At 55.4% G+C, this 12213-nt stretch overlaps 1 protein-coding gene across 1 annotated transcript in view; it reads left to right on the forward strand.

Moving 5' to 3' along the window:
• The window catches only part of Zfpm1 (zinc finger protein, FOG family member 1), a 55308-nt gene that overhangs the window by 13901 nt on the left and 29194 nt on the right, over positions 1–12213 (forward strand). Inside the window, exons 2-3 of the mRNA XM_028753768.1 lie at positions 8441–8563; positions 10608–10757. Coding sequence (XP_028609601.1) covers positions 8441–8563; positions 10608–10757 — 273 coding nt within the window. The remainder of the gene's footprint in view (positions 1–8440; positions 8564–10607; positions 10758–12213) is intronic.

Raw genomic sequence — 12213 nt, forward strand, 5'->3', positions numbered from 1 at the left:
TTGCCCCACCCAGGCCCCTGCCCCTGGGGACAGGGTAAAGGACCAGCTTGCTGGTTGGATCTGTCCTGAGAGAGGAACCAGGCTCAAGCCAAGGGGAAGACAGTAAGGGAGCTCACAGAGGTAGCTGTTGAAACAGGGAGTGAGGGCTCAGTACACCCCCCACTCTCCACAGGCTTGGCATTTGGTAGTGCTGCTCACTGTACCCCGATTAAACCTCAGCTCCCTCCTGGACCTTTAGACCTGGGAGCTCAGCTGGGCTTTCTGCGCCCCCTCCCCACCCTAGGTCTTCCTGCATGTAGTACCTGAGCTCATTTTAGTTTAAATGCTACCTCCTCTGAGAAGCCCCAGTACCCTGACATCCGGTGGACTGAGCCAGCCCTCTGAAGAACATCTGGCTCCATCCCAGACTGATCCCTCTCTTGTCTGAACAGTGAGTCCCCAGCTAGGGATGGACCCTGCCTGGAACTTCCCTCCAGAGCCTCTCTCTCCATCCACTCCACCAGAACTCTGTAAGGTCCGAGATGTGTGTCCCTGGACCTTGCAGCCCAACTAGGTCTCCATCATGTATGTCCCTGAATAGCAAGTCAGGAGGTGGCTAGGACGGCTGTCTTCCACCTCGGCTTCCACAACAGTTCACATTCCTGCATGATAGTGTTGCTCAGGCTCTGACAGACTCCAGCGAGGAGTTGGGGGCAGTGCTCATGCGTCTGCAGGGATCTGGGCTGAAGGAGCCATAGCTTCTAAAGACTCCAGGGTGACCAGGAAGGGGCAGGGGTCACCCCCACAAAACAGAGGGGTGTCCTGACTCCAACTGTGCCAGGAGCAGCTAGCAGAGCCCAGGGTCTCACTGCTCCAGGAACAGACATAGGGACCAGGCGTGGTCAGAAGCAGAGGTGGGAGGGGAATGGGGGACTAGGGAGGGAACCAGCCAGGACCCTAAGGGGAACAGCAAGACCTTAGTTCTCATCTGCTGTGAACCAGGACTGGAGAAGGCAGGACTCTTTGAGAGCCTTGCCGATCCACTGGGAGAGACCTTGTTACTCTCTGCCTCAGTTTCCCGTACTTAAAGCAGGGTAGCACTGAATTGGAGAGCCAAGAAGTGTCCTGTGCCATTGGAATTAGAATGTTCAGTTCTCCAGCAGCTCTTCCTCAGCCCAAGGGTCTGCCTCGGCCACCGTTACAGTGTGAAGCCATTTGAAGCACATGCCTGGGGTGCCTGGGTCCTCAGAGGCTTCCAGAGGGCCACTCAGCTACACTAGACAGAACAGCAGCAGCGCAGTGCAGGGAAGCCCACCGCATTCTGCCCATTGAGTTGGAGGTGGCTTCTGTGTGAGGGTTGGAAACAAGAGTGGAATAAATTTCCAGGAGGGGGGAGCTCGGGGCTGCCCACGGCCTGCCTATGATCACAGCTGTGTGAAGCTGTGGGCCCTCTGGGGATGGGCAAGGGAAGGTGACTGATGTCAGATTTTCAGTGACTCCATTTAAAATTTCCGGAACCAATTTGACCTCAGGTAGCCAGCGTGTGTTTCTTGTCATGAGGCGGCATTGTGCAGAGCTCTCTGCATTTTATCTGGGCTGGGTGTCACCCACACACACCTTTTTTTTTTCCCAGTAAAGATCCATGCCTTTAAAAGTCAAGCAGCAGGAAAAGCCTGTATTTTATTGTGTGTGAATCATATCTCAATAGGATCTTTTTAGTGTTTGAATGTTGAGGTCTGTAGAGGCCCATGTTTACTGGGATGTGGGTCCTGACTCTGTCAGACCCCCTGCTTGGTGCCTCTGTAAGATTGCCCAGTGACTGAAGAAGATGTGTATCACCTTCTAGGATGTCCTGAGCTCCGAGTCCATGGCAGCTGGTGTGGACCCTTGTGATGTTCCCAGGCACAGAAGGTCAGCAGGTCAGCCACCCAAGACCACACAGAGTATAGAGGGTCAGGCAAGACCTAGGCTCAGACTTCTCAGAAATGGAAGAAAGCTCCCCATCCCAGGGTCTGTGGGGACACCCTCTGTGACACACTGAGTGAGAAACTAATTCTACAGTCCCATCCTTCATCTGTTCAGCCCCTGTGCCACCCATGCTGTGAACAGGTCACAGACTCAAAGATGGTGGCCCCTGGCTACAACCCCAGCTTGACTGTCATCAATGGGAACCCCAGGGGGCAGATGTACTTTTCCTTCTAGGGCAGGGTGCGTACTCAAGCAATGGTATATGGCCAGCTCTTTTGTGGCCAGCCTAATGTGGGCAATGTCCCTTCTGGGCTCTGTGTGATGGTGTCCCTCCAATAGTGTCCTCATCTCTGCCACCACTGTTTGGCTGTCTCTTCAGTGCTGCCCCAGTGGCATCCTAAGTTGAGGTTGAGGTCAAGGTTGAGCCCAACACTGAGCTTCAAGTGGCCCTTCACCTTCCCAGGCACACTGGACACCTGCTGAGCCTTGAGGGCCACAGGTCCCTGAACTTGTAGTATACACTGTGATAAGGTGGTGGTCCCAGAGGACACAGATGATCGCACTGAGTGTGGGGACCCTGAAGGAGGAGAGTCCCTAAATAGGCTGAAGTGTTACAGTGGGGAATTCAGCAGCCATTCAAGGACAGGTCTGGACACTGGTGACAGACGCCCCACCTGGAGAGCATGTACACTGGACATATGCTCAGGGGGCCTGCCCTTCCCTCACTGGCAAGACAACCTGGGCTATGTCCAAGGAGTATGGCCAGGGGTGAAGGGGACTCTACCCTGAGAGCCCTGCCCCACTGCAGTGTGGGTAATGTACCTGAGATGATCTGGTGGCATTGGGGTCAGAGTTATCGCCAAGGTTCCGCAACATGTCCCTATCAGTACTTTTTTGACTGAGATATCAGCTACTAGAACTGAAAGGGAAGGCAAGTCTGAGGAGCTTGGGCTGTGCGCTGGGCTGCAGCTCAGGGACCATGAGCCTCTGCTTCCATACCTTAGCATTGCTTAGATCAGAATCCCCACTTAAACCTGCTGACCAGGACCTACTGTCAGGTCACGGTGTCACTAGCCAAGGAGTAAGGCTTTAGAGCTTAGACCTGCGATGCAGGCCCTTAGACTCTTTGGCCATAGTCCCCACTGGGCTGAGTCCTGTGATACTAAACTCCCTAACCTCAACCACTCAGGGAGGGCAGGGCTATCTTGCCACCAGTCTGTCCTCACCATGGCCCTCGCTGCCTGCTGCCCAGTGGTGGGAAAGTCTGTATCTGTTGCTATTTTCTCTCAGCTGTCAGGGCTTTATCTGGCAGCTGGTCCTGCTGGAGGCCAGGGTCTCCCTCCTGGCAGTGCCAAGCCATTTCAGTGAAGTGAGGAGACTCTGCAAGCAAGGTGGGGGCTTCCTGATGACCCCCTCGGCCCTGCAAGAAACAGCAGTCGTCACAGTAGCCCCAGGTCATGCTCCCAGCCACTGTTCCATGTGGCTGTGTGGACTCCAGCCTCCACGAGAGGCTGCCCTCGTCTTCGGTGAGAGAATAGTCCTGCCTTGCCCGGTGTGCACTGTCCCTCACCCCACTGCTTTTATCCTGGCCCCACAGGTAGGAGCCTCCTCGGTCATCAGTCCTTGCCACCTCCTCCAGGAAGCCTCCTGTCTTCACACCCCTCCTTCTTGACCATACCCATAGGCACCTTTTCTCCTTAGGGGAGAAGTTTAGTTGCACTGTGTCTCCAGCTCTTGCTCCTGAATCTGGCACAAGGGAATGGAGAGGATTGAGGAGTGCATGAGCAGATGAAGCGGCTGTGGTTAGGGATGAGGCTGCTGGTCTCTGGGCTCGACCCAGAATCCGTCTGTGAGGTCCACAGCCCAAGGATGGGCAGGCAGCTGTTGCCGATCGCCTTTGTTCCATTACAGAGAGGGAGGAGAGAATCTCTGGGTGACCCTAAAGGAAGGACCCTGGGCCAGGCAGGCTCCAGTGGGCCTTGGCCTGGGGACCAAAGTTTTGGAAAGGTGGGTGCTGCTCTGGTTCTTATCAGTGGTTCTCATCCCCATGTGGTAGTCTGCAGGGGGCTCACCCATGGCACAGTCCTGACTAAGGACACCCCTCCATGCTGTCTGGGTGACACAGACTGGGGGATTTAATCCCCTTTCCAGGACCTGCAGTGACCTCCATGTGGTGGTTTCAAAATGACCACCACCACCCTTCATTGCGACTCCTCAAAGCCAGGACAGGGCGGCACTCACCCTCACATACGAGGACTTGGAAGGCAGTGGGCATCAGCCTGCTGCACAGAGCCCGTCTCCATAATTCAGTTTTAAAGCATGAAAAAGGGAGTTGATGAAATTCCGCTATCAGCTCCGAGCCAATATGCAAAATATCTCACCCCCAATCAAATAGCTATTATGTTTTCATTCCCAAGCGGCGTCCGGCTTAATGAGCAGGAGACGGATGGGCGCTTGGGCGTCTGCTCCCTGTGATAACCAAGGGGCTCGGGGCACTGTGGGGGCTGCACCCAGTGCTGCCCTGGCTGTGGGTGGCCACCATGGTGGCCTGTGGATGCCACTGAGAAATGTAGTCTTGTACTCGGACCTCTCCAACCTGAGCAGTAGCCAGGCAACAGGGCCAGTGTCTGCCTTACTATGGGTAATAAGAGGTGTGGTTCAAAACTGTACTGAGGGGGGAACAGCCTGTCTGGTCAGGTTTGAATGTGGTCCAAGTTTCCTTCTCTCCTTGCAGCATCCCCTGTCTCTTCCTTAGGGATCATGGGCAAGCTGATCTGCTTTAGTTAAATGCTTCAGTTTACCCATCCATCAAGTGGGTGTAACTCAGCCTTCCCTCTTGAGGTGGGTGGTAATGATTGGCTGCTTATGGCAATGGAATTTAGGTAAGACCATCCTCAGGTCCCCTCACTTTTCTTTGCCCTCCACTCCATGGCATGCAGTATGGCTCGCAGTACATCTTCTGTATGACCCTACATACCAAGATCTAACCCAGCGTGAACCCTCTGTGCCTTAGGTTCCCCATGGAGACAGGACTGGAGATGACCTCACTAGGCTATGGAAGTGGGAAGGGTTAAGGGCATTTGTCAAGTGCTGGGCCCAGGCTTCTTGTACACGGTTTGTGCTTAATAACCGCTTCCCTGGCCCTGTTGGGTCATTGGTGGCAGGAATCTGTGACAGCTGGTATTTGCAAAGCACTGACCCCAGTACACTACGCTGCACTCTGATAGTGCTGGCCAGCAGTCCTGGGAGGCTGCAGCTGTGATCATTTCCATTCGTAGCTCAGAAGGAGTACAGAGAGGTAGAGCTGCTTGCCCAAGGTCACACAGCAAGGACACAGTTTTTATCTGTCATTCTACCTGGTTGCGAACAGTGAGGTTCCCCAAAAGGACTCTAGTATAGGACATCCTAGGGAGGGCCAGTGTCCAGCCATAGTTCACAGATAGCCCTGACCTACAGGGCCAAGTTTCCCCCTTTCCTACTCTCCACAGCCTTCATGGGTCTAGGTGGAGCAGAGGGCCCAGTGCCAGCTTAGGCTCCATTGGAGCTGACTTGGGGCTCAGAAAGCCTCAGTGGCCCTAGGCAGGAATGCCACATCCGTCTGTGGGCTCACGGTTTGCCAGTGGTGATTGTCTCCTGCATTATCAGCCATTTTAATTGTTCTGGAACTGAATTAACAACATCAGAGTGAGCCGCTTGCAGCCCGGCTTCTTTCTCCACGCTCATCCCCACGGCTCTGTGAGGAGTGCTCTCCTTTGTTCTTGTAAATGGAGGATGTCCCTGCTCCAGGCGCCTGGGTGTGGGATCCACCTGGGTGGGCACCAGGCTGGGCTCCGTGACGTTACCGAGGAAGGATGCTTCAGCCTGTGCCCCCTCAGTGGCCCAGCTCAGTGCCAGTCCCAGAGTTCCTGAGGACAGACTTAATCCTATTTTCTGGAATAGGCATCTGAGACTCCGGCGACTTCCCAGCCCCTGGAGAGGCATGGAGATCAACTGAAGGTACATGTGCCTAGGCAGAACTGTCTCCAGCATCCCGAAGGGTGGCTCTGCTCAGGGTGGGTCTCCACCACAGCACTGTTTTCCAGCCCTGGTCCAAGGTCATAAGGGTCAACGCATGAGTCCAGGCTGCCCTGAGTCTGCCACTGTGAGCCTTAGCCCTGTTTGTGGAAGGCCTGAGTCCTGCCTGCCACCCTCCTAGAGCAATACAGCTGGAACAGATTGGGAGGCTGGGTCTAGAATTAGCACCCACAGAACCGCAGCCAGGGAGCCCACCCTACTTCCCCTCCCTGGGACTTGTGTTGGTAGCCCAGTGTCCCAGGCTGATGGCAGAGCCCTCCCTTGCAGACCTCAGAGGCGGGTGTCTGGGGGTCTGCCCATGAGCCTTCGCTCACCGCTTTTACTGCACAGCCTTTCGGTGCAGACAACTCCCATAGGTCACTCGAGTTTCACCCCGTGTTCTTGCCTATGTTCCTGGCCCAGAAACCTGTGGTTCTTTGGTCTTACCGCCCCCAGGAGCCACATGCAATGTCCAGTGACACAAGACCCCTGCACCCTAGAATAGCATCTGGCCATATGAGGCAGTGTGAGCAGGATAGCACTGACCCCAGAAATGTGGTCGGAATTATGCACCCATCTACAAGATTGTCTGAAAACCTGGTCCTAGCCTGGCGTCTCTTCCATCCTCATGGGTCCCCATGCCACTGACGAAACCAATACTATGGATCCCACAGTAGCTTCAGCATTGGGTACAGGCTGGCCCGTGGTGATATCAATGTCCCTAGCATGGGCCTGTGCGTCTCCCACACAACCTCTATTGCTTCTGAGAAGGTGCAGCCTGAGCCTCGATTCTGGGGAGTGGCAGGTTGCATTAGCTGTGACAGGCTGGAAATCTTCAAGCATTAAAGTGCATTCTAGTCCACCCCCTGACTGAAGACACGGGCCTGCCTCCAGAAATGGCTCTGAAGAGGCAGGCACTGCTGCTCAGTTGGTAGAGAGCACTTGTTCTACCGTACACAAAGCTCTGGGCCAGATCCCCCACACAGTATGTACCAGGCGTGCTGTGCATGCCTGTAGTCCTGCACTCAGGAGGTGCGGGCAGAGCCTCTACCACATAGTATACTGGTCCTCAACCTTCCTAATGCTGCAACACAGTTCCTCATGTTGTGGTGACCCCAACCATGCAATTACTTTCCCTCTACCTCAGCACTGTAATGTTGCTACTGTTACAAACTGTAATATAAATGTCTATGCTTCATGACGGTCTTAGTTGACCACTATGGAAGGGTCCTTGAACCCCCAAAGGGATTGTGACCCACAAGTTGAGAGCCACTGACCCAATAAGTTCAAGGCCAACCTGACCGCATGAGACCCTATCTGAAAAGAAAAACAACAACAACAAAACCAAAGGTGGCTCTTGCATGCTGCCTGCCCTGTCCTCCAGCCTGGGGCAGACACCTCACCTCAGGTGTCCTCAGCCACTGACACATCGTGGCCTTTTGGTTTATTTTCTCTAGCACCCTGAGGCCTCACTGCTCCGAGACTCAGGGCTCCTCATACGCCAATGGGTGTGCCCAAGACTTAAGCTCATCACCTCCTCAGAGACCACAAAATGACAGGACAGGCATCCCCTGGAAGCTGTGGCTAAAGAACACAAATTGAGGGCAGCGCTATGGCTAAAGAGCAAGAACTGGGGGGTGGGGCTAGGTGAGGATTTCCTAGGGCTTCTGTTCTCTGTTCCTGTCACCCATACCCTGGGGCGATTGTATACTCAGCGTCTCCTGGGAGTCATCAGAACCATGGGACTTATTCCAGCCTGCCATCTCTACTGCTAGGTGGATGCCCCCCCCCAGCTCATCTGGAGGGAGGGAGAAGAAAGATTCCCAGCCCCTACTGTGAAGGACACCTGCTTTCTGAGCAGGATCATGCATCCGCCATGTTTGTGCACAGCATAGTTTTACTCAATGTAGTAAGCACAAGAACTCACCCTTGGAGAACCCTGGACCAAACCCCAAGAGTGGAGTGGCCTGACAGATGGGGCCTCCAGGGCCATAAGAGACAGCAGACATGTCCGCTGTGTGTGTGTGTGTGTGTGACCTGTGAGGCAGGAGGCCTGTAAGACCCATCTGAGCCCAGAAGGATCCGTGTTGGCTTCTGTTGGTAGTGAAAGGTTGCAAAGGTTGGGACTCTTGTCCTGGCAAGAAGGGTGTCCATTGCCTGGGGAGGGACAGACAACAGGAAGGACAAGGACAAAACATGCAGCAAGTGACCCCAAAGCTTAGGAATCACTGTGGGCTGGGAGCACATGGGGTGGAGTTCATGTGCTGGCGCCAGGGGACCCAGAAGGGGTCATAGCCTTCGCCTCCAAGGCTAGCTGGCCCTGCCCATGTCCTGTTACCCACTTTACCCAGGTACCAAAGCTCAGCCTGTGTGGCCATTAGGAAACCAGGGTGGCCTTATTCAGAAGCACCTCATGATTTCCTGGGGCTCATGTCCACAGGTTCCCTCAGAGACATGGAGGCCGGAGAAGAAGCCAAGGCCGTGGCTGTCAGCCCCATGGAGCAGGAAGCCACAGCCCCAGAGGCCCCGGCCATAGAGGAGCCCCCAAGTCCACCCAGAGAAGGTGAGTGTGCAGACCAGCAAGCCCAGAGAGGTTAAGAAGTTTGTCTGGAATCACATAGCCCCCATCCCAACAAGGATCTGACCGAGGTCTGGATTTAGACTCATCCCAGTATCATGTCGCCCCACTTCTCAGCCCCGAGACCTCCTCAGACTCTCCTGGGCCTCCTGGCTACAGTTTTCCGGCTCTGCATTTCTGAATCAGAGGTCAGGGCACAGTAGGAAGCCCCACAGACCCCCACACTATCCAAACTCTAGGAAGGCAGTTCAGGCCAGGTCTGGATGTGGGGCAGTGAGACTTCAGGAGCCCCTGAAAGCCTGGGAAGAGGGACTCACGGGCCGAGCGAGTACTTGGGAGGTGAGCACTGCTGTGTTCTGCTGTGAGACCATTAAGTTCAAGAGGGATGGCAATGAGCTCTGGGGTGTCTAAGGAATGCCTGCATCCCAACCATCCTGGGCTCTACCTGGCTGCAAGTCTAGAGCCTTGGCCGCCTGTCTCTGCAGCTCTGAGCTTCTGGAGCACTTCACTTCTTACCCATGAGCCTCTCTTCCACTGCAGCCCCCAGCTGCAAGAGAGGGGAGAGGGAGATAACATGGGGGAAAGGCCCCAGGGAGACAGTTCTGTCAGCTTGCCACACAGGCTTAGGACCCGAGTTTGAGCCTCAGCATCCCTGTAAAATCCAGATGTGTGCTGCAGGCTTACACTCCCAACGCTGGGGAGGTAGACACAAAGTATACCGGGGCACCAGCAGGCCTGGTCAGGTTGGTCCAATCTCAAAACCAAGGTAGAGAACAGCTAAGGAAGGATCTCCAAGATCACTGTTTGGCCACCACACATGAAGAAGAACGCAAAAGGAATGACAGAGAAGACAGAAGGGGACATCAGAGAGTCTTCAGAGCCTGCATGGGGAGCAGAGATTCCACGTGGCCTTTCATCCCTGGGAGCTCCTCACTGTGGACGCAGCCAGTGCACCAGAGTCCCTGACTGAGTGGATGCAGGCCAGGGACCCTCCTCCTTCCCTTTTCATTCCAAGCCCAGCCCCCAGCCTGAGGTTCTGGCCTTTCCTTGGCAGCAGCCCTGACTCCCCTCACCCTCAGCTCCCCGGGAACCCCTTCTTCAGGAGTGAGGTGGCAAGTGCCAGGCCTGGCATACAGTCCTGAGAGGTGAAGCTATGGCTGCCTCAGTTTCTCCTGAGTGGCCTCCAGGAGAGCAGGTGCCATGCTAGGAGGCTGCTCTCTTATCTCCTTCACCATCGGTGCCACCGTCAGGAGCCGCAGCACTAGTGCAGCCGTGGTCGGGCTGCCAAAGGGCAAGCGGCTGGCGGCTGCTGGACTTTGACCCATGGCTTCCCGGGGAGCTGGCCTTTATCTGATTGGGGAGCTGGGGCTGCTGAGGGGGTAAGCGGGTGGGGCCGGGAAGGATCTGGGACAAACAGCCGGGCCTGCACCTGGCACCGGCGGCCGTGATAACGCAGTGATGGGCGCGATAACGGCGCTAGAGCATATCTGACGTTCAGGCGGGTCCAGCGCGGCTCCACTCGGTGGCTGGAGCTCAGATGCCAGCCACTTTGATTTATAGCCAAAAATAATAGGACTTTTATACCATGGGATTGATTTATTTGATGTTAATCACAGCCCTTATCGCGGTATTAATAATCTGCTGGTCCTATGACGTCACCCAGGGGGCTTTACAGGAGCTCATCGATCGGGGGCCACACTGGTTATCTGGCCCAACAGGAAGGCAAACATGCCCTTTGGGCTGGAATTGGGTGCGGGGCTGGTGGAGGGGCCCAGCTGTTGCAGAGACCAGAGAGCCAGAAGCCATGGGCCTTGGTGCACTGGGTGGGCACTGGGCTGTGACAGACAGTAGCAAAAGACCAATTATGACTGCTGTGATCAGCAGGGGCTGAGAGCTTTACAAGGCCAAGAGGAAGCCTGGAGTCTTAGATAAGGCAAGAGGGCAGGTGACTGTGCGCCCTGAGGCCTCAGTTTCCCTCCTGGTCACAGGCTAGCACAGCAAGGATATGACAATGCTTTCCTCTCTACAGATGTGAGCCCACCCACAGTGCCAGCACCCCCTGAGTCCCCAGAAGATCCTGAGGATATGGAGGAGCAGGAATTGGAGATGAGGCCCCAGGATGAAGAGAAAGAGGAAAAGGAAGAAGCAGCAGCCATGGCTAGTCCCTGGAGTGGGCCAGGTAACCAGGCTGACCAGCCCCATGTAGTAGTGCAGTGACCCCAGGGCAGTCTTGTTACAGCCTTCTGGGCTAGCTGGGGACTAGGCTATCCTGGGATCTTGGGTCCTTGGAGCTGGGTCTGTGTGGCTGGCCCAAGCAAATGTGGTCTGAGATGGTCTCCAGAGTGCCCATGCCCACAGCCTGGACTCTGGGCATTTGGAGGGTCTGGTGTGGCTGGCTATGGGGCCTGAGAGATGACAGCAGGGACAAGAGCCTGGAGCTGCTGAGCTGAGGCCTTCCCGGCAGCAGATGGTTGGGAGTCTGAGCTGGCTAGTGCCCAGGTGGGCTCGCACTTGTGTAAGGACAGCTGCTCTTCCTGGGGGCCACAGCCCATCTGAGGTTCCTGGTCACCATCTGCCCCACAAGCCAGGCAGGCCTGTACCTTTGCACAGACAGCGTGTGCTCGTAGTCCCATTGGCAGCTGGAGCTCAGACCTCACAGGTCCCAGAGTGTGGCAGTCATGGCACCCTTGCTGCCGATAAACAGAAACCATGGCCCAGTGGGGAACTATGGGCATCGGTGATTTCCAGGGCTCTCATTGAGGGCCAAGAGGCACTGTGCAGGCCAAGTGTATGGTCCTCAACACGGGAGGAGTGGGATGCTGAGCACAAGGGTGGGCGGGACATATGCACACAGTTATCGTCAGCTGTCTGTGAACATGCAGGTATAACACAGCCAGACTCCTGTCTGTGGACAGGCGGCATGTCGAAGGGATCCAAGAAGGCTTTGCCAGGCCAGAGATTCTCTCCCTCCTCTGGGAGACTTGGGAACCAAACTGGGAAGGGGTAAGGAATGAACTCCTAACTATACATGTGGATGTTTCCGTGAGTTCCTAAGGCATTAAAAGAGTGCAGGAATCAATTGGTGATGTCTGCCGCCAGTGCCAAGGATGAGTGGCAGGTGTGGCTGAGAGCCGCACAATGGAGCATCAGCCTGAGGCCATAGAGGGAGGACTGACCTAGAAGGCCACAGCCAGAATGGGGACCTGCACTCTTGGGAAATCAAGTGCACCCATAGAATGTCTATCCCAGAGCACTGCCCTCTGGCACATGTACGTCAGATGCTTGGCACATCCCTCAGGGCTCTAGGTGACCTGGCAGAGGTATAGGGCGAAGATGTCCACTTCTTCTGGAGTGCCTGGCAGGAGCTGGGCACTGACCCACAGTCCTATCTCAGTTGAGGCCAGTGTCCCCAGATCTCAGTACCATGGTGGAAGTAATTACAGCAGATCACATGGGTGCCAGACCCTTTTCTACTCACAGGTCAGTGTCCAAAGCCATGGAATTGGGCAGAGCCTGTGTTCAGACTGCCCAGCTTCTAACCAGCCCTATGCTGACTCAGTCTCTCCAGCTGGAAGGGGGTCCATGAGCACTAACTCAGCACCTGGAGCTCCCTTGAAGGCGTGGATGCCCCTTAC

The sequence above is a fragment of the Grammomys surdaster genome, unplaced genomic scaffold (assembly GCF_004785775.1).
Source record: "Grammomys surdaster isolate TR1022 unplaced genomic scaffold, NIH_TR_1.0 128, whole genome shotgun sequence".
NCBI classification, from domain to species: Eukaryota; Metazoa; Chordata; class Mammalia; order Rodentia; family Muridae; genus Grammomys; species Grammomys surdaster.